The following is a 23,788-nucleotide window of genomic DNA, read 5'->3' on the forward strand; positions in this document are numbered from 1 at the left end:
TCATTAAACTTGTTTTCAGCACAAAAAAGTATGTCTAGACAGCGGGAGAGATTTAGAGTTATCTTCCTGCTCACAGGCAGAATGCTGAGAAGTGCCACTACCAAATTATTCTGCAGATTCTTAAGTGCTGCTATTGTGGACTAACCGCAGTGTGCACAGAGTTCGAGATGGAGAGAAAGTCCATGAATAAATAATAAAAAAATAATAATTTAATACATAAATGTCTGAACAACATCGTTATTTATTGTACCTTAACGTATTATGTCTAGTGATTATTATTATTATTATTATTATACATTTTTATAGCGCCATTTATTCCATGGCGCTTTACACGTGAATACGGGGCAAATATAGACAAATACATTAAACATGAGCAGATAACAAGGCACACGGGTACATAAGGAGGGAGGACCCTGCCCGCGAGGGCTCACAGTCTGCAGGGGGTGGGTGAGGATACACTAGGAGAGGGAAGAAGAGAGATTTCCCGAGCAAGCTCGGGTGACCTCCGAGTATTTTTTAGTGCTCGGAGATTTAGTTTTCCTCACCTCAGCTGAATGATTTACATCTGTTAGCCAGCTTGATTACATGTGGGGATTCCCTAGCAACCAGGAAACCCCCACATGTACTTATGATGGCTATCAGATGTAAATCATTCAGCTGTGGCGATGAAAACTAAATCTCCGAGCACTAAAAAATACTCGGAGGACACCCGAGCATGCTCGGGAAATCTCGAGTAACGAGTATATTCGCTCATCATTAGTTATGTCCATTACTGGACAACCCGTTACTAAATAAAAAAAAAAAATTGCACATTTAATTCACGGACCGATGTTGAGGGATCTCCTCCGAGACCTGGACTAAAGCATCCACCAACTCCTGGACAGTCTGGTGCAACGTGACGTTGGTGGATGGAGTGAGACATGATGTCCCAGATGTGTTCAATCTGATTCAGGTCTGGGGAACAGGCGGGCCAGTCCATAGCTTCAATGCCTTCATCTTGCAGGAACTGCTGACACACTCCAGCCACATGAGGTCTGGCATTGTCCTGCATTAGCAGGAACTCCGGGCCAACCACACCAGCATATGGTAGGGGTCTGAGGATCTCATCTCGGTACCTAATGGCAGTCAGGCTACTTCTGGTGAGCACATGGAGGGCTGTGCGGCCCTCCAAAGAAATGCCACCTGACACCATTACTGACCCACTGCCAAACCGGTCATGTTGAAGGATGTCGCAGGCAGCAGATTGCTCTGCATGGCGTCTCCAGACGCTGTCACGTCTGTCACATGTGCTCAGTGTGAACCTGCTTTCATCTGTGAAGAGCACAGGGCGCCAGTGGCAAATTTGCCAATCCTGGTGTTCTGTGGCAAATGCCAAACGTCTCGCACGATGTTGGGCTGTGAGCACAACCCCCATTTGTGGACGTGGGGCACTCAGACCATCCTCATGGAGTCGGTATCTAACCGTTTGTGCACATTTGTGGCCTGTTGGAGGTCATTTTGCAGGGCTCTGGATGTGCTGCTCCTGTTCCTCCTTGTACAAAGGCTGAGGTAGCGGTCCTGCTGCTGGGTTGTTGCCCTCCTACGGCCTCCTCCACGTCTCCTGGTGTACTAGCCTGTCTCCTGGTAGTGCCTCCAGCCTCTGGACACTACGCTGACAGACACAGCAAACCTTCTTGCCACAGCTCGCATTGATGTACCATCCTGGATGAGCTGCACTACCTGAGCCACTTGGGTGGGTTGTAGAGTCTGTCTCATGCTACCACGAGTGTAAAAGCACAACCAACATTCAAAAGTGACCAAAACATCAGCCAGAAAGCAATGGTACCGAGATGTGGTCTGTGGTCCCCACCTGCAGAACCACTCCTTTATTGAGGGTGTCTTAATATTTGCCAATAATTTCCATCTGTTGTCTATTCCATTTGCACAACAGCATGTGAAATTGATTGTCAAACAGTGTTGCTTCCTAAGTGGACAGTATGATTTCACAGAAGTCTGAATTACTTGGAATTATATTCTGTTGTTTAAGTGTTCCTTTTACTTTTTTCGAGCAGCGTATGTATATATATATATATATATATATATATATATATATATATATATATATATATATATAATGTGTGTATATATTTTAATTTATGTGGCATCTTCGTGTCAACAAGGGGTTGCGAAGCTGTGGGTTTTTGCTATTTAATCTGATGGGAGCATAATACAGGGCACAAAAGCCTGATTACAGCGATGTGTCTCTATTTAGGCTGTGTATTGTAGTTTCAATACAATCAGTATTTTTTCAGCAGGAGATTATCACTACAGGACTACAGCTAATGTGCACAGCAGTCAGGCTAATCCGTGTAACCCTGTCCTCCACTGATTGGCATCTTGTTGAAATTCATAGTGTACACAGGAAGTTGTCAAACAGGGTGTGGGTGGGGTTATACACCAGCCCAGAGGTCTTCGCTCTGCTACATTTACACCCAACAAAACTACACCAAGCAGTCCATTAAGTAACATCACTGGAATCAGGCTTTCTGACCCTACATTATGCTGCTCTCAGATAACCTAACAAAACCTTCTGACAGATCCCCTTTAAAGGGAAATTGCACATTGAGAAAATATTTGTGTAATGAAACGTTACACAACTTTCTAATAGATCTTATTTATCAATTGCACTCATTTTCACGATTTTTAAGAGAGTATGTCAGCAGGTCTTTGCTATATAATCTGACAGCAACATGACGGAGACCCTGATTTTAGAGATGTATCACTTCGTTTACTGGTGGCAGCAGTTGTAATAGAATCACACTTTCCTCTGCTGCAGATATAGCAGAGCTCAGATGTTGAGCTGTGTATGACTCCGGCTCACACCACAACTTTCTATGTACACGGTATAGAGACAGGAAGCCGCTCATTAGTGCAGGGGCCATGGTTGGACTAGGAGGCACGAGGCCTGTTGTCCTCTAGTGATAATCACCTGCTGATAAAATATGGATTGTATGAAACAGCAAAACACACCCCAGTAAGTGACACATCGTAGTTATCACAGTCTCTGACCCTACATTATGCTGCTCTCAGATTAATAGCAAATACCTGATGACAGATTCCCTTTAAATTAGAAGGAGAAATATTGGCACACTATCCTTTTAAAAGAATTGCGTGCTTGAGGAAGGGACTCGTTGTCCAGACTTGGTGAGGCAAGAACCTCAGCACCACAAAAGAAATTTATACTGTAGGTCTTTCTGCAGATATGGTTCAACGTTTTGACCAGGAGAGGTCTTTGTCAAGAACATCTGTTGCGGGTGCATGTAGGCAAAATCTAGTAGAGCAATAACGTAAATCTTAACATCTTTTTCATGTCAATAAGGAACTGAGCAAGAATGAGGAAATGTGGCAAGCAGGGTGTAAGGAATGGGCCACAGATTTCCTTTAAAGGGGTTGTCTGGTCAAAACCGATAAGTCTGCAGTCACTCTGTGTGACTGCAGACTTATGGAATCCTCCAGCTTACGCACTGTGCATTGCAGGGATTAGTCGGAGTTATACACACTCCCGGCCAGTGGGCGCGCCCTCTCTCTCCATACACTTGTATTGAGCCATATGGAGAGTGAAGCTGCGCCCACTGGCAAGGAGTATGTACAGTATATCACTGTTGCCTGTTCTGAGACTGGAGAATAACCACAGCGCACAGTGCGTGGATTGGGGGGATTCATAAGTCTGCAGTCACACAGAGTCATTTTTTAACCTTAAATGAAAACTTTCAGGAGATCCATGCGACCCTTGCCACAAGTAGCGTGCAACAGATACATACTTTTATGTTCTCAATGCAGCAGCATTTTAGAAGAAACATGGTTCAAGGTCGGTCTGAAATAGTCAAGGGGGCGGCTCCCAACCGGCTTCTCCTACCTACTAATTTGTTTGTAGAGAAATAGGAAGAGAATGGCAGGGAGAACAGCCCCGTTCATAGATTCTGGTGCATTTTTAACCCCGTCTCCCCTGGCCATTTTCAGTTTTTTCATTTTCGCTTTTTCCCTCCCCTTCTTCCGAAAGCCATAACTTTTTTGTATTTTTCCTGCAATAAGGCCATATGAGGGCTTATCTTTTGATTAACCATTGATTTTACCATAAAGTGTACTGGAAAATGAAAAGAAAACAAAATGGAAAAAAAAAAAAAAAAAGAATTTCAAGTGTACACAGGAAGTCATATGCGATACCAAACATGTATAGTTTTTGTTATTTTTTTATTTAAGTGGTAAAAACAAATTTGGAAATTTGTATGAATTTTTTTTTAACTTTTGTCAACATTTTCTGAGACCCGTAGAGTTTTCATTTGTCGGGATCTGGGGCTGGGTGAAGGCTTATATTTTGCGTGCCGAGCCGACGTTTTTACTTATACCATTTTGGTGGTGATACAGTGTTTTCACTGCCTCTTACTGCAATGTTGCGGCAGCCAAAAATAGGTAATTCCGGGGTTACGATTTTTTTCTCATTACGACATTTACCAATCGGATTAATTTAGTTTATATTTTGATAGACTGGACATTTCTGAAAGCAGTGATACCAAATATATGTATTATTAAAGTTTTTTGTTTTATTGTCAATGGGGAAAATTGTGGGGAGATTTGGTTTTGTTTTAATGTTTTCAAATTTTTAAAAACATTTCTTCCCTTTTTTTAACGTGTGCCCCTGTCAGTGTGTGTTAAATGCAGCTGTAAGAGATTGACAGCAGGATTTAACAGGCTAACAGCCATGAGAGGAGCATTACTCCACCCGTGGCTGTTAAAGGCACATTATGGCTGATTAAAAAAGACAAGGACACGACATATGACTTAAATATACGTCATATGTTGCGAAGGGGTTAGACTATGTTTCCCCTGAAAACCCATTGGCCCCAATTTATTATTCTCTTTGCTGCTGTTTTTTTTGTCTGTTTTGTGCCTTTTTTACCTACCAAATTCATTATTCTATTTGTGCCTTTTTTAAGTCTATTTTTACATATGCTCGCTTGTTTTTTTTATTTTTCCCCTCTTTGGCGGCGGAGTTAAGCGATTCCAGATGCTTTCGTCTCATTCATCAATTGTGACTTTTAAAAAGTTGCAAAATTTGGAGCAACCCCAGTCCAGTCCCCCCCCCCCAGTGTATTTCTGAGTGGACAGTATTCTTACGCAATTTTGCAAAATGTGCCACTTTTTGTGCTACAGAGCTAAACAATTCAAAATAGAAATAAAAGACCAGTTTTTAAGCTGCGCCTTTGAATTTTGAAGAATTTGGAGCCAAAAATGGCAACTAATACCACAAAACAAAAAGAGAAATGCAATGACTAAGGATTGGAATCTGAAATGAATTTGCTCATTGATGTAACCCCAAGTCCATGGTTGCGACTTTTATGGATTTTTATATTACCAAAAAAAAGTTTTCTATTTTTACGGAAGATCTGTACTGAATATTTCACTACTTTCCTTCCTAAAAGATGAAAGTCACTTAAAAACGTTCACACCAGGCCATTTTTTTAAAATTCTGATACGATTTCTTTACAAGGGACAAAGCAACTTTTTTCTAGTAAGGAGCGCCAAATGATTTTTTAAAATATTAAAAAATGACGGTTTTCTAATTAAGTTAACTATAAGAATTTGTAATTTGGAGCTCTGCACTGGAAAAACAAAATACCAGTCCTTGTATAAAATACATTGCAAATACAACCCACTATATTGGACACATGAAAATAAAAAAATAGGTTTTTAAGGTTTGGAGTAGTTTAAAACTTTAGTATATAAGGAATGAGGACATATGACAGTGGTATGACATAATCTCATTATCTCGTTATTTGAACTTTTCGACAGATTGTAAAATTAAATAGCAAAATTCATCAGTGTGAGATCTATCTTCTCTGTTAGTTGACATTTTCTTCAGTTCAAGCACATCTACACTCCAGAACAAAATCCTTGAAGAATACATTAAATTTCAAATCTGTCATTGAGGGAAACACATTGCACTTATTTTACATTTTCTAAAAAGCTTTACTAACCATTAAAGGGAACCTGTCACCCCCCCTCAGGCATTTGCAACTAAAAGAGCCACCTTGTGCAGCACTAATGCTGCATTTGGACAAGGTGGCTCTTTTAGTTATGCTTCTTGCACACGCTGAAATAAACACTTATAAAATGTGTCCCCTCATACCGTAAAATCGCCAGGGAGGCGGGACTTTCCATCCTAATCAGACGCAGCACAGCCATCATTCACACCCCCTTGGCGCCGCCTCCTCGGCGTTGCTTGAATCTGTCCCGTAGCCTGCGCTGTTATGTTAAACCTTGGGCATGCGCAGTTAGCGCTGCCCATCTTCTGACATCATTTGGTGTCAGGCTGACTGCGCCTGTGTGGCCGCGCTGCCCGAGATCCCGTCAGCTGATTCCTAATTATCGTGGCATGCTATTAGGGATCTGCTGACGCTGCACAGTCTGAAGAAGGCGGAGGGAGATGAGTGAGAGGCGAAGATATGCACTGCGCATGCCCATGAATCCCAGCCCCGCAGTGTGAATAAATCAGAAGACACTGCGGGGCGTGATCTCAGGCAGCGCGGCCGCACAGGCGCAGTCAGCCTAACAACAAATGATGTCAGAAGACGGGCAGCGCTAACTGCGCATGCCCAAGGGATCACATAACAGCGCAGGCTACGGGACAGATTGAAATAACGCTGAGGAGGCGGCGCCCGGCGCCAAGGGGGTATGAATGACTGGGGGGTGACAAGTTCCCTTTAAAACATTGCTATTTGACGCGCAAAAGTTAAATGGTTGTCCGGGCGCAAAATATTGATAACCTATCAACATATCTTACATATAAATCCACTACAAAAAAGTAATTGTATTAGATATACATTAAAAACTGTACCCCACACAAAAGAATAAACACAACACAAAAAAGTCCTATAAAAAGGCGTAAAAAAGGGCACTAAGATAATAAAGCCCTATCTCTTACCAAGCAAAATAGGGGCACTAACATTACCCAGAAAAATACCTTAAAATTGGTACCCATGTTTTACCTGGTAATGGATATGGCTTTATTATTTTAGTGCCCTTTTCAATGTTTTTTAGGGTTTTTTATTGTTTTGTTTGTTCTTTTGTGGGGGGTATATATTTAATGCATATCTAATAAAAAAAATTTTTTAAGTGATTTATATACCGTATATGATATATTTTGATAAACCTCATACTACCAAATTAAATGTTATATAACTGATCAACATCCAGATCGTGTTGGGGGGGGGGGGGGGGTGGGAGAAGGGTTGGGCGTCCGACACCAGGTATCCTGATTTTTTTTGCTGTTATTCACATTATTTCTTTTACTGTTGTACCATACCCAGCAGCGACCACTACGCATTATTCAAAGTGGTTACATCTGGTGGCCGCCAGAGCATACAACAGGTGATTGGTGGAGGTCCTGGGTGTGAGACCCTCACCGATCTCATCTGATGACCTGTCCTAAGGATAGGTCATCGATATATTGTGCCCAGACAACCCCTTTATATAAGGAGGGAGGGTGCTGAGGGAGAACAATGTCACCCCACCCACTCACCAGTGTAACGGAAAGCGGCTCTTGCTACATTCAGTCAGCACCCACATTGAGGAGATATAGAGGAATGTATAGAGTGATGTTGGCACTAGCAAGCACAAAGGTGTCTATGGTTAGTGGCTCCTGTGCCAAGTGATTACTGCTGCCAAAGTATGGGAGGGGTGTGAGAGGAGTACGATCACCTCTTGGATCAGTAGCTCCTGGGCCCAGCGGATACTGATGCCTTCAGCTCATACTTCGAAGCGGGAAGGGAGGAAAACAAAACAGTGTCATCCAACGGCACTGCACTCAGTAGTGTAGCAGAGAGCGGCTCCTGCTACACTGAACTGTGCTTTGACTGAGCAAGCCAGGGAGGCAACAAGCAAAGAGACCTCCACATTAGTATTCTGTGAATTCGAAATAGCTGATAGGTTTTCATTACAACTACTCCTAATTCAGCTATGTAATAGTACCATCTGGTCTGAAAACACTTTTTGAAGGGACTTTCTGATATGGCTAAAAAGAAGAGGGTGTCTTGAGAAAAGGGCTTTTGATGATGATGCAGTAGTTACAGTGCAGAGGAAGGTCTATGTCATATATGTATGTATATATATGTACAGTGGGGCAAAAAAGTATTTAGTCAGTCAGCAATAGTGCAAGTTCCACCACTTAAAAAGATGAGAGGCGTCTGTAATTTACATCATAGGTAGACCTCAACTATAGGAGACAAACTGAGAAAAAAAAATCCAGAAAATCACATTGTCTGTTTTTTTTAACATTTTATTTGCATATTATGGTGGAAAATAAGTATTTGGTCAGAAACAAAATTTCATCTCAATACTTTGTAATATATCCTTTGTTGGCAATGACAGAGGTCAAACGTTTTCTGTAAGTCTTCACAAGGTTGCCACACACTGTTGATGGTATGTTGGCCCATTCCTCCATGCAGATCTCCTCTAGAGCAGTGATGTTTTTGGCTTTTCGCTTGGCAACACGGACTTTCAACTCCCTCCAAAGGTTTTCTATAGAGTTAAGATCTGTAGACTGGCTAGGCCACTCCAGGACCTTGAAATGCTTCTTATGAAGCCACTCCTTCGTTGCCCTGGCGGTGTGCTTTGGATCATTGTCATGTGGAAAGACCCAGCCACGTTTCATCTTCAATGCCCTTGCTGATGGAAGGAGGTTTGCACTCTAAATCTCACAATACATGGCCCCATTCATTCTTTCATGTACCCGGATCAGTCATCCTGGCCCCTTTGCAGAGGAACAGCCCCAAAGCATGATGTTTCCACCACCATGCTTTACAGTAGGTATGGTGTTTGATGGATGCAACTCAGTATTCTTTTTCCTCCAAACACGACAAGTTGTGTTTCTACCAAACAGTTCCAGTTTGGTTTCATCAGACCATAGGATATTCTCCCAAAACTCCTCTGGATCATCCAAATGCTCTCTAGCAAACTTCAGACGGGCCCGGACATGTACTGGCTTAAGCAGTGGGACACGTCTGGCACTGCAGGATCTGAGTCCATGGTGGCATAGTGTGTTACTTATGGTAGGCCTTGTTACATTGGTCCCAGCTCTCTGCAGTTCATTCACTAGGTCCCCCCGCGTGGTTCTGGGATTTTTGCTCACCGTTCTTGTGATCATTCTGACCCCACGGGGTGGGATTTTGCACGGAGCCCCAGATCGAGGGAGATTATCAGTGGTCTTGTATGTCTTCCATTTTCTAATTATTGCTCCCACTGTTGATTTCTTCACTCCAAGCTGGTTGGCTATTGCAGATTCAGTCTTCCCAGCCTGGTGCAGGGCTACAATTTTGTTTCTGGTGTCCTTTGGCAGCTCTTTGGTCTTCACCATAGTGGAGTTTGGAGTCAGACTGTTTGAGGGTATGCACAGGGGTCTTTTTATACTGATAACAAGTTTAAACAGGTGCCATTACTACAGGTAATGAGTGGAGGAAAGAGGAGACTCTTAAAGAAGAAGTTACAGGTCTGTGAGAGCCAGAAATCTTGATTGTTTGTTTCTGACCAAATACTTATTTTCCACCATAATATGCAAATAAATTGTTAAAAAAACAGACAATGTGATTTTCTGGATTTTTTTTTTCTCAGTTTGTCTCCCATAGTTGAGGTCTACCTATGATGTAAATTACAGACGCCTCTCATCTTTTTAAGTGGTGGAACTTGCACTATTGCTGACTGACTAAATACTTTTTTGCCCCACTGTATATATATCTATATATGTATATATATTAGTTCTAAAATACTTTGAGGGTGTCTAGAGAAGAGGACCTTAGATGATGATGCAGTGCAGAGGAGGGTCCACAGCTTTGTTCATATATATATATATATATATACAGCTCTGGCAAAAATTAAGAGACCACTGAAAAATGTTCAGTTTGTCTGATTTTTCTCTTTATAGTTATATTTTTGAGTAAAATGTAAATTGTTCTTTTATTCTATAAACTTCTGACAACATGTCTCCGAAGTTCCAAACAATAAATTTAATTTTTTTTTTTCTGACAAAGAAAAATGGTCAAAATTGAGAAAAAAAACAGTGTTTTCAGACCTCAAATAATGAAAAGAAAACAAGTTCATAATCATTTAGAAACAACAATACTAATGTTTTACCTCAGGAAGAGTTCAGAAATCAATATTTTGTGGAATAACCATGGTTTTTAATCACAGATTTCATGCATCTTGGCATGCTTTCCACCAGTCTTTCACACTGCTTCTGGCGCAAAGATTTAAGCAGTTCTCCTTTGTTTGATGGCTTGTGACTATCCATCATCCTCTTGATTACATTCCAGAGGTTTTCAATGGGGTTCAGGTCTGGAGATTGGGCTGCCCATGACAGGGTTTTGATGTGGTGGTCTCTTAATTTTTGCCAGAGCTGTATATATAGTCCTAAAATCCTTTGAGGGTGTTTTGAGAAGAGGACCTTTGATGATGATGCAGTAGTGCAGACGAGGGTTCACAGCTTCGTATATATACATATATATACAGTGGGGCAAAAAAGTATTTAGTCAGTCAGCAATAGTGCAAGTTCCACCACTTAAAAAGATGAGAGGCGTCTGTAATTTACATCATAGGTAGACCTCAACTATGGGAGACAAACTGAGAAAAAAAAATCCAGAAAATCACATTGTCTGTTTTTTTAACAATTTATTTGCATATTATGGTGGAAAATAAGTATTTGGTCAGAAACAAAATTTCATCTCAATACTTTGTAATATATCCTTTGTTGGCAATGACAGAGGTCAAATGTTTTCTGTAAGTCTTCACAAGGTTGCCACACACTGTTGTTGGTATTGTGGCCCATTCCTCCATGCAGATCTCCTCTAGAGCAGTGATGTTTTTGGCTTTTCGCTTGGCAACACGGACTTTCAACTCCCTCCAAAGGTTTTCTATAGGGTTGAGATCTGGAGACGGGCTAGGCCACTCCAGGACCTTGAAATGCTTCTTACGAAGCCACTCCTTCGTTGCCCTGGCGGTGTGCTTTGGATCATTGTCATGTTGAAAGACCCAGCCACATTTCATCTTCAATGCCCTTGCTGATGGAAGGAGGTTTGCACTCAAAATCTCACGATACATGGCCCCATTCATTCTTTCATGTACCCGGATCAGTCGTCCTGGCCCCTTTGCAGAGAAACAGCCCCAAAGCATGATGTTTCCACCACCATGCTTTACAGTAGGTATGGTGTTTGATGGATGCAACTCAGTATTCTTTTTCCTCCAAACACGACAAGTTGTGTTTCTACCAAACAGTTCCAGTTTGGTTTCATCAGACCATAGGACATTCTCCCAAAACTCCTCTGGATCATCCAAATGCTCTCTAGCAAACTTCAGACGGGCCCGGACATGTACTGGCTTAAGCAGTGGGACACGTCTGGCACTGCAGGATCTGAGTCCATGGTGGTGTAGTGTGTTACTTATGGTAGGCCTTGTTACATTGGTCCCAGCTCTCTGCAGTTCATTCACTAGGTCCCCCCGCGTGGTTCTGGGATTTTTGCTCACCGTTCTTGTGATCATTCTGACCCCACGGGGTGGGATTTTGCGTGGAGCCCCAGATCGAGGGAGATTATCAGTGGTCTTGTATGTCTTCCATTTTCTAATTATTGCTCCCACTGTTGATTTCTTCACTCCAAGCTGGTTGGCTATTGCAGATTCAGTCTTCCCAGCCTGGTGCAGGGCTACAATTTTGTTTCTGGTGTCCTTTGACAGCTCTTTGGTCTTCACCATAGTGGAGTTTGGAGTCAGACTGTTTGAGGGTGTGCACAGGTGTCTTTTTATACTGATAACAAGTTTAAACAGGTGCCATTACTACAGGTAAGGAGTGGAGGAAAGAGGAGACTCTTAAAGAAGAAGTTACAGGTCTGTGAGAGCCAGAAATCTTGATTGTTTGTTTCTGACCAAATACTTATTTTCCACCATAATATGCAAATAAATTGTTAAAAAAACAGACAATGTGATTTTCTGGATTTTTTTTTCTCAGTTTGTCTCCCATAGTTGAGGTCTACCTATGATGTAAATTACAGACGCCTCTCATCTTTTTAAGTGGTGGAACTTGCACTATTGCTGACTGACTAAATACTTTTTTGCCCCACTGTATATATATATATATATATATATATATATATATCAACTAAGCTGTGGACCCTCCTTTGCACTACTGAATCATCAACAAAGGTCCTCTTGTCCTCTTCTCAAAACACCCTCAAAGGATTTTAGGACTCTCCCACTTGTCTCTCTCAGGATCGATGTGGCATATATATATATATATATATATATATATATATATATATCAACTAAGCTGTGGACCCTCCTTTGCACTACTGAATCATCATCAAAGGTCCTCTTCTCAAGACACCCTCAAAGGATTTTAGGACTCTCCCACTTGTCTCTCTCAGGATTGATGTGGTTCCTGGCAGACAGACCCCCAGCAATCATACATGTATCACCTATCCTGTGAATAGATTATAAACATATTAAGTAGGAAAACCACTTTAAGTAGAAACCAAGTGTCATTCCCATTACTATCCACAATCACAGGCTCAGAGCGTGAACAAGCATACTGTCCAGTAAGTCAAGCAACGGCGTCCCTCTTAATTACATGGGAATAAAAGTTATTGGAATGGCAGGTCTTTCTCACGCAGTGGGTGACTGTAAAATGTTTTATCGCACAAGAAAAACATTGATTTCTATAATAATGTAAAAGTCACGAACTGGAAGTACAAGTAACACGTCCACACGGCTGGGCTGCTGCTTGAGAGACAGATCAGTAATATGATTTTCTCATGATGGCAAACTCATACATTTGCTATATACCACTACTGTCTATTCAGCAATTACTGAAAGGAATATGCTCCCTGTGCGTAACTATGGATATTTTACAGATTCAGCTGTGAATTTTAATGTTTTGCAAAGTGGCAATTAAAGTGTAGAAATATGAGCGCCGGTACAGTCATCTGCTGCTTGTACATAGCCCAGTTTCTATAATAGCCATTTATCTAATATTTGGCTGGAAAATAGCCATCAAGGAAAAAGCTACAATTTAACTCAAAGGGGGGAGTCCCAAAGGGCCCTATAGAAAGAAAAGTAACCTTGGGAGGTTTGCAGGCACTACCTAGACTGGAGGAAGAGACAAGTATCACAGGAGCAGCGACTAGGAACGTGACAAGTATGAGGTGTATGAGGGGGCATCATACTGTGTGAGGGGGACAGCGCGGAACATCAGTATAGGTAGGGGGGCTGTGAGGGCATCTGTGAGTGGTAGCTGAGGGGCATCAGATTTTGTGTAAAACTTCTACTGTATGAGTTACTTTGGGGGCATCATACTGTATATGGGGAATGTACTCTGAAGGGATCATACTATATGGGGGAATCATACGGTGTGTGGTTGGTGTGGGGGCATCATACTGTGTTGGAGGACCTTGAGGACATCATAATTTATGGGGAAATGTAGTTTGGAATATCATACTGTGTGGGGGACTGTGCGTGCATCAGACTGTGTGTATTGGGGCGCTGTGTGGGTATCATACTGTGTTTCGGTAAAAGTACTCTGTGTGGAGAAATGTATCGTGGAGGCATCACACTGTAAGAAGAAATGTACGGTGGATGGGACAGTAGGGGTAACACACTGCATGTGAGGGGGATGTGTTCTGCATCGTTCTGTCAGTGGGGGAATCTTACTCTGTGTCTGTGGGGCTATGGGTGCATCATAACGTGTGTGGTGGGGAATGTGGTGGGCATCCATTATGTGTAGGGAATTTGTTTGGACATCATAGTGTGTGTTGTGGATTGTACTGTTGGAGTGCCATAATACGTGTGGGGAATGTGTGAATACACTTCCAAGGAGCATGATACTTAGGAATGTACTGAGGGGGCATTATACGGTGTATGTGGCAATGTTCTGTGAGGGCAACATAAAGTGTTTGTGGGAATGTACTGTGGAGGTATCATACTGTATATGGGGCATCATACTCTGTGTGAGTGTATGGTCCTAAAGGGGGCATTATGCTGTGTGACAGGGGCACTGAGGAGACCATGAAAACACTGTGTACTGTGTGAAAACACTAAGGGGTTCTATTAGTAGCAGTATTTGTGTGTGTGCACATATAAAGACCTAGGCAGGGTTAGGAAAGTGGCGTAGAGTCAAATAGAAATTGCCATGGCGTGATCCGCAGCTTATGTCCATCTTTCCAGTGTTTACGAGTTGGCATGTATGCATGGCCAGTGATCTTTGGCAAGTTTATTGTGACTGGGGATGTGCCCACGGAGAGAAAGATGCAGCTGGAGAGGCTGTATGCACGATCCTCACCGAACAAGTAATCTTATCATCTTGTGACTCTGGCTAGAGGTGATGGTGCTGGGCAATTCAGAGTGCTAGATTACATTATAATATATGAATATATTACATCACATATTGCACCTCTACAGTACACAGCCTGTGTGCTGACAGTATCAGCACATTGATTACTATTGCCTGTAACACTACTGACTGCAGGAAAGTCTTAGGGCACAGTACATACTAGGGGAACTGGGAGGAATGTTAGCAAGGCGAAACTGTATCTGAATTGGTTTATCCATCTTAGACAATTATATATATAGATTGAAGTAATAGCATAAAAATACCTTGTTCCCGATAGCTTTCTTTGGTGGAAAATGGAAGGTTCTCACATGTGGAAATTTGCTTTGTAATTTGTGATGCAAACTCCGGAACTCCGCATATCTCCTATATATGTTCCATTCATCATCCTTAATCCTGACATAAACCTTCAAGAAACAAAAACAAGATTGACTATTACGTTCTATAGGCAATAGGTCACAAGAAAACAGAGAAAATATGCAAAGGAAATGAAAAGGGCTAGAGTAAACAAGGGTAAATTTGATATCTAAAAATAAAAATTGCTGTCATTTACACTGGTAAGAAAATACATAAAGACGTTGATTTTCAAGACAGCAAATGTAAAAAATAATGGCACTGTTGACAGGTTTAGTTTAGTTAAATATCATACAGTGGTTAGCACTACAGCCTTGCAGCGCTGGGGTCCTGGGTTCTAATCCCACCCAGGACAACATCTGCAAAGAGTTTGTATGTTCTCTCTGTGTTTGCGTGGGTTTCCTCCGGGTACTCCGGTTTCCTCCCACATTCCAAAGACATACTGATAGGAATTCTAGATTGTGAGCCCAATCGGGGACAGTGATGATAATGTGTGCAAAACTGTAAAGCGCTGCGGAATATGTTAGCGCTATATAAAAATAAAAATAAAGATTATTACTTTTACCTCGCCAAATAAGCTAATTAAAGGGATTTTTAATTCTTTAATACTGATGACTTATTATTAGGTTAGGTCATCAATATCAGACTAGTGGAGAACTAGGGGTAGTTGTGCAGAGCTCCAGGAGGTCACCTATGATAAAGTTAGGTTATCATTATTAAAGTTCCAAAAAACAACTTTAATAATTCTTTATACACCAAGAAAACCTATACAAAAATGTGCAGGGCTCAATATATTAAAGTGTATATATTAATTACGCAGTATTAAAAAGACAAGATAATAAACATACAAAGTTAAACATTAAAAACACTATAAGTCAGGGGGCAATGACAATTAAGATATAGGGTAGATCAAGTAGAAAAAAAATCTGGACATCATATGTACAGTCTCAGCATTGAGGGTGGATACTCAAATCAACATATGAGCCCATAATGGTTAATAACAAGCAGACAGTTATAAATATTGAGAGAAAAAATAAATAAGAATGAAACAGTGGTGTCACATAATAGTACAAATGCACAGTGGCGTTAAAGAGACCTCAAAGAAAACGCAATCGATGCGTGTTTCGCTTTAAGCTTCATCAGGTCACTTATCATAAGGACATGTTATCAATATTAAAGTCCCCAAAAACCCTTTTAATAACTACTCTGTCCAAACAGAATTATTGTCAAAAGGGTACCCCTTGTGCAAGTGATGGAAACGGACGTTTGGAGTATTTTGGCGTCTATCTATGTTCAGTGGCTAATTAAACACTCCACTATATTGGAGGGACTAATGGGTCTGTATTAGGAATCCTGTGCATACACAGCCTCTTGATAAAACTTTTTATTTTGATCTAAGACACACACATAACCAAACCCAGATGATCCCCATAATAATCAATGGGGCCCCTTTAATACATTTTTCCTATATTAATTTGTTTGTTCCTTTAAATGGTATAGACAAACAAAATGTCAAAACACAAGTGTGAATGCAGGCTTAATGAATGTGGACCTGAAGAGCAAATAATGTATATAGAAGGCCTGATGGAGGCTTATTCCCCTTCCCCTATGGAGAACAGATGTACAAGTGAAGAGAGTGGGGGGTTGAAAGGAATAGCTGAAAGTAGCGTAAGCTTTCACCCACCAGCTATCCAAGAGGTATTAGTACCTTAATGAAGCCAACATTATACAAAAGAGCGGCTAATGGCCGATAGCTCCACTAGAAGGGTAATTTGAAGGATAATGAAGATTCACAGCAGTTGAGACCTTGAGAGACATTCCACATGGGAGGTTATTTTCCGCGCTCTTTTGTTTTAATTAGCCAAAGTGTGAAAATTATACATAGAATTTGATAGAGAGGCAAAAATGACTACATGGTTTTTTTTTTTATGGTAAATAGGGCATCGTTAAAAATGGAAGGCTCAGTAAGATAAATAATCTAAATTAGGCTGTCAAGCCGCCGGTTAGCTACTAAACATGGGAACTGAATGCTCTCTTGTTACCCAAAGAGTTAAGAATATTAAAATACAACATGTCAAGCAAAAAAAATAAATGATCACCAGTGGAATAGATATAGTGTCCACCTAAGGGTTATTTTTCATCTAAGGGATAGTAGGACTGCTCTGACAGGCATAAAGCAGCCCATACACCCATGCTCGTTCTGCCCACCAGCCTTCTCCTCCAAGCGTGCATGTGTTTTCAATAGGGAGAGTGAAGTAAGACACTGTCAGACATCTATAGCACAGCGAATATCCCAGGGAAACAAAAGGTTGCAATTTACAGCGATTGTTCTGCACCAAAAATCTCAATAGGTCCAGAAAAATGTAAAAAAAACAACAAACAAACCCCAAAACCTGTACTCCTCTAATGGACTGGGACTTCAGGGAGAAACTGCTTGGATGAAATATGAAGGCTGCAATGGCCTCCTGGCGTCCCTTGCCAGATGGTGATGCCTGGAAACTGGATTAGCAGCTTGGTATTGAACCTCAACGCTAGTCCAAGGGGTAATATAAGATTTCTAACAAGGCCGTAACCAGATTAGGATGGACTTCTCTAGCAGTGGAAAACCCCTTCAACAAGGCTGATCCTTCTCTGCCTGGGGAGAGTCAAGAGGCCTCAATACATTGTAAGTATTTCTCTTTGTTGCTCTAATTTGTTTAGGGACTTTTAGATTGTTGTCCACAATTACTGACATGAGAGGACTATAAATTTTGTAAGAAATAAAGCGAACTAAAATGTAACTATTTCCCAGTAGGAATACACCATTCCAAACCCCAAGTTAGACCTATTTAGACCAAACGGCACAGGAGGACCTTGGAGGTCTCCATGCTGACTGCTCCTTCCGCATTCCTACCCACGCAGTAGTGGTTATCTAGGAAGAATGGTATATTTTCAGGTTTTTTTTCTAGATGTTAAGTTATCCACACAATGCTGTTAATGAGGAGACCCCGAACAAATCATTTTCCTACACCCATGGTGCCACCCTGGACATGGGCAATTACTAATCTTCCATTTCAGATCACAATGCAAGCCCAGGTTCCATAGCTTTCCTGAGTACTTTCATAACAATTCCATAGATTCACCAAGGAGTGTTTTTCGATCGCTATCCAACGTATGAAATATGCCTAGCTTATGTCAAAGTCTGTAAAAAATGTCTGACAAGGTTAAATGAGAAAACTCACGGCCAATCCAAATACAATTTCAGGAGAACTCATTATTGAAATACCATATCGACCCTTGTGATAACCAGAGCACTTACTCAGTAAAGTCGATGGGAACTGATCGATACAGTCAATATAAGTTATCTGCTAATTGATATTAGACGTTCCCTGCCAACCAATGCTTACAAGCTACAGGGGTCCGCATCAAGATAAGAGTCCATGTCATGTTTCCGCTAGTACAGGCTACATAATGTGCCCTTTAAACTCTATTATTTTCCTTCTAATAACAGCACTGTGGCTGGAGGCTTTTAGCTTCAGCGCTCATTCTTCACAATGACAAAGAAATGCTGAAATCAATATTTTCCAAAAACAACCGTCATAAAAGGGAGCTTTCAAGAAAGAATAGGAGATATTCGGTAGAATGAATATATAAAAGCCCTTCATGTAGAGATTTGTGACTGAATAAAAAAGCAGAATTCAGCAGCAGAAGCCTGGTTTATAAAATCCCGATTATGCAAAACCTGCGCGCTGGAGAAAAGTTTAAGTATTTTGTTTTGGGTTCCTGATGAAGAGACCTGTATAGTCTCGAAAGCTTGCAATTTGTTACCATCTTTTCAGTTAGCCATTAAAAGGCATCAACCACTGAGGACTCTCAATTCTAAATATTTTAGTATTTTGTTTTGTCAGTTGTCACAAGTGTCATTGTGGAGAACATATTAGGAACGGTCAAAAAGAATAAATTAAAAGCTACAATATCGCTGTGTCTCGTATCCATCTCTTGTTATGATAAAACAGAGCTATTTATTTATTACAGATGATATGGACGTGCTCTAACACACGGGGATCTGCGCAAGTGTTGCATATGAGGCACGCTCCATTAAAAGGGTTGTCCAAGCTTTGGGTCAAGTCTGTGGTCACTCGATGGGACTGCAGACTTGTGAATTCTCACAGCTCAACGTTGCCACACTGTGAGGATTCTCTGGTGTCGGTGCTGGGAGCGAGTAGGTGGGTCGCGTAACCGCAAATATGCGCATGGCCTGGCTTAATACTAGGGAACTGAGTGAGGGTGGACATGTCTAGTCAGAATGTGGTAGAAGTAAGCAAATCACATACTTACGGTAACAAGACCGCCAGCTCCTGTCAACTACCCCAGAGAATCCTGACAGCACGCAGTGCGCGCATTGTGAGGATTCACGAGTTTGCAGTCACCTTAAGTAACTGCAGATTTGAACCGCAAGCTCAGACAATTCCTTTAATGAATAACCAGTAGGCATTGATTTGAGCCCTAAGGTGATATACTGTCAATATTGACTTTATGCTGGTGTAAACCATCCAATCATCCAGTGAACGAGTGTTGTGAGCATTCATCAGGAGACTGAAGGCATGTTTACAGTGCCTACAAGTAGTATTCAACCCCCTGCAGATTTAGCAGGTTTACACATTTGGAATTAACTTGGTATTGTGACATTTGGACTGTAGATCAGCCTGGAAGTGTGAAATGCACTGCAGCAAAAAAGAATGTTATTTCTTTGTTTATTTTTTTTTTTTAAAAACTGTGAAAAGTCTTTTCAGAGGGTCATTTATTATTCAACCCCTCAACCCACCAGAATTCTGTTTGGTTCCCCTAAAGTATTAAGAAGTAGTTCAGGCACAAAGAACAATGAGCTTCACATGTTTGGATTAATTATCTCTTTTTCTAGCCTTTTCTGACTATTTAAGACCATTCCCAAACTTGTGAACAGCACTCATACATGGTCAACATGGGAAAGACAAAGGAGCATTCCAAGGCCATCAGAGACAAGATCGTGGAGGGTCAGAAGGCTGGCAAGGGGTACAAAACCCTTTCCAAGGAGTTGGGCCTACCTGTCTCCACTGTTGGGAGCATCATCCGGAAGTGGAAGGCTTATGGAACTACTGTTAGCCTTCCACGGCCTGGACAGCCTTTGAAAGTTTCCTCCCGTGCCGAGGCCAGGCTTGTCCGAAGATTCAAGGCTAACCCAAGGACAACAAGGAAGGAGCTCCAGGAAGATCTCATGGCAGTGGGGACATTGGTTTCAGTCAATACCATAAGTAACGTACTCCACCGCAATGGTCTCCGTTCCAGACGAGCCCGTAAGGTACCTTTACTTTCAAAGCGTCATGTCAAGGCTCGTCTACAGTTTGCTCATGATCACTTGGAGGACTCTGAGACTGACTGGTTCAAGGTTCTCTGGTCTGATGAGACCAAGATCGAGATCTTTGGTGCCAACCACACACGTGACGTTTGGAGACTGGATGGCACTGCATACGACCCCAAGAATACCATCCCTACAGTCAAGCATGGTGGTGGCAGCATCATGCTGTGGGGCTGTTTCTCAGCCAAGGGGCCTGGCCATCTGGTCCGCATCCATGGGAAGATGGATAGCACGGCCTACCTGGAGACTTTGGCCAAGAACCTCCGCTCCTCCATCAAGGATCTTAAGATGGGTCGTCATTTCATCTTCCAACAAGACAACAACCCAAAGCACACAGCCAAGAAAATCAAGGCCTGGTTCAAGAGGCAAAAATCAAGGTGTTGCAGTGGCCTAGTCAGTCTCCTGACCTTAACCCAATTGAAAACTTGTGGAAGGAGCTCAAGATTAAAGTCCACATGAGACACCCAAAGAACCTAGATAACTTGGAGAAGATCTGCATGGAGGAGCGGGCCAAGATAACTCCAGAGACCTGTGCCGGCCTGATCAGGTCTTATAAAAGATGATTATTAGCTGTAATTGCAAACAAAGGTTATTCCACAAAATATTAAACCTAGGGGTTGAATAATAATTGACCCACACTTTTATGTTTAAAATTTATAAAAAATTTAACTGAGCAACAAAACTTTTTGGTTTGTAAGATTTATGCATCTGTTAATAAATCCTGCTCTTGTTTGAAGTTTGAAGGCTCTAACTTATTTGCATCTTATTAAACCTGCTAAATCTGCAGGGGGTTGAATACTACTTGTAGGCACTGTATATAGGTCGGTAATCAGGATGAGTTTGTTAGATTGTTGTCAAATCTAAATGCAACTTCAAATGTTCAATAATCAATTAACTCAATTACAAAAATTAAATTCCCATTCAAATGAATGGACTATGAGTGTAATGCAGAACAGGAGAGGTCATCAAGAATGAGATGTAACGGTGCTCCAACCTGGCAAAAAGGTGAGGATCCTGTACCAGGAACCCTCCTCTACTAATGAAGTACCGTAATCCTTAGTAGGGTGAATGGTACTTAATACAGATTACAGAGTAATTCTCCCCACTTCGTGTATCTATAATTTTCTAGATCCATTTTTTTATTCATCCATATATAGATTCATCATATTCCACAGCACTTTATATTTATTATCATCACTCTCCCCACAATCTAAATTCACAACTCCCTATCAGTATGCCTTTGGAGTGTGGAAGGAGAACCCAGAGGAAACCCACGCAAACATGGGGAGAACATACAAACTCCTTGCAGATGTTGTCCTTGGTGGCATACAAATCCAGGACCCCCAAGCTTAAAAAAAAACAGTGCTAACCACTGAGCCACTATGTTCACCAGAAATAAGTTTTCCTACATGTAGATGTCCTATTCTTAGGCTAGTAGGGTGGAAGTGTATAGGCACCAATATTCCAACGCTATATTGCACAGTCACAGACCGTGTCAACTTCAAAGTATTACTTGTGGTGGTGAGACTGAAATGTGTGCTTTACAAAGAGAATGAAAAGCAGCACTCACCGAATCCTTGAGGCCAAAATTCCTTTATTCTAAAATGTATGGACATGGTTCAGCGCTGTGCAGCTAAACGAAGGGGAGATGCGGTAAGGGGGAGGCAAATGTCCACCCTTTTTACTCCCCCGCACCTCCCCTTCGTTTACCTGCACACTGCTGAACCATGTCCATACATTTTGCAAAACCGCACTATTTTTAGGATAGGCCATCAATATGTCATTGGAGACAGCCTGTCTCAGTGAACCCTGTCGATCAGTCAACTGAAAGGGGTCGTCGAATACTAGGACAACCCCTGGTAAACCAAATGTTATGGTCCGATAAAATAATAAAGCCTAAACTACCCCATATTCTGGAACTCTCTACCACAATATATCAGACTCTCGACTACCATGGAAACCTTCAAAAGGAACCTGAAGCTCTACCTCTTCCGACAAACCTACAACCTGCAGTAACCACCGATCCACTAAACCACTACACGACCAGCTCTACCCTCACCCGGTCCACTGTATCCTGGTCCCTGGTCACTGTATCCTCACCCATCCCTTGTAGATTGTGAACCCTTGCAGGCAGGGTCCTCTCCCCTTCTGTACCAGTCATGACTTGTATTAAGATTATTTTATTGCACTTGCTTATTATTATGTATACCCTTTTCACATTTAAATCTCCATGGAATAAATGGCGCTATAATAATAAATAATACTCTCCTCCCGTGCCGGCGCCATAACCACGGTGTCTCGCTCTCCCCGGGGCTGTGATCTGGTGGAATGACACATGATGACCGATGCTCAGTCAGCATTGGTGTCACTGTCTCCACCTTTGGATAAACTGAACATGGAGAGAAAGTCCGGGCTACAGCTGATCTCTGACTTCCTCTTCATGCTCAGTTTGTCCGAAGGTGGAGACAATGATGCCAACGCTGATTGGGTGCCAGCATCACGTGTAATAACACTGCATCACAGCCCCGGGGAGAGCGAGTGCCGACACAGCGGCAACGGTACAGGCACTGGTGGCAAGTTTAGCTTTATTATTTTATCGTGGTCGAACATTTAATTTAAGAAGGGGTTGTCCTAGTAGTGGACAACCCCTTTAAGGAGCTACTCCTCATCAGACAGCGACACATCCCACTTTATTGTGTATCAGAGACAACTCTTTATACATTCGGTAACTCCAGTGCCTTGAGTAGGACACAGCAGCAGTGAGTGACAAAATCAGGCACAACTTCAACAAAACCCTAAGGGTTGTTGTGGGTCAGGAGCCTATAATAAATATATGACATCAATGTATTAGAGGGGGGAAAAAAAGGGAAACTTTGCTGATTTTGTCAGTTATTTTGGATATGGAATGGCAGACCTTGATGAGAATGAGTTTGAGTGCTCGTAGAGTCGTCCACGCAGAGCAATGTTGGGAAACCGTTGTAGCACCTGTTGCTCGATTTGTTTTCGTAAGAACGAGTCTGCCCTTTGTGTGACTGAGAAAAGGATGCTTTTGACATTTAATATTCAGAATCTTGAGTGCTGTGAAACACAAGCAACTCATCCTTGGGTGCAGTGTAGATGCACTGGTGACCACTACAGAAAAGAAATAGAATAGCCACTCCAACAGCTGACTGCTGCCTGGAGTTCATAGAAGGCTGATTCTATTACAGTTGAAAAATGCGCAGATTGCACAGAATATTGAACTTTTCTGTACATTTTTATTGCATCTTTTCCTCCACTGACTAACTATATTGTGCTCTTAAATACTTGGCAAAACAATCAACAACTCTTGGCGAAAATATAGCTTGGGACTCGCCAAGAATCCTAAAATGCTCTATGATCCCCTATATCAAGCTTCTTTCAGGCAGAAATGACAGTAAACTGGTGTTAAGCAGCAGAACCACATGGTCGCTAACCATTAATCTGCTGTTAGCTGCCTCAAAGGATTCCATTTATTGGGTATTGGTTAGCCAACCACCAAAAAAATAATAATGATTGCTTGCCAGTACAATGTATAGGCCATTTGACATGTAGACGACTGTGCTACTTTTGGGCAGTCAAGTAGCTGCACAACTTTTCACAATTCTAGCTTTGGTGTCTATATTGGCTACAAGCAGTTT

General features: G+C 41.7%; 1 protein-coding gene across 3 annotated transcripts in view; it reads right to left on the bottom strand.

Moving 5' to 3' along the window:
* Positions 1-23,788, bottom strand: part of SNX29 (sorting nexin 29) — a 597,835-nt gene that overhangs the window by 147,779 nt on the left and 426,268 nt on the right. For all 3 annotated transcript variants that reach the window (XM_069734084.1, XM_069734083.1, XM_069734082.1), the window contains one exon: positions 14,668-14,808. In XM_069734084.1, the coding sequence (XP_069590185.1) occupies positions 14,668-14,808 (141 nt within the window). The remainder of the gene's footprint in view (positions 1-14,667; positions 14,809-23,788) is intronic.

This window comes from Ranitomeya imitator, chromosome 7, assembly GCF_032444005.1.
Source record: "Ranitomeya imitator isolate aRanImi1 chromosome 7, aRanImi1.pri, whole genome shotgun sequence".
Lineage (NCBI taxonomy): Eukaryota > Metazoa > Chordata > Amphibia > Anura > Dendrobatidae > Ranitomeya > Ranitomeya imitator.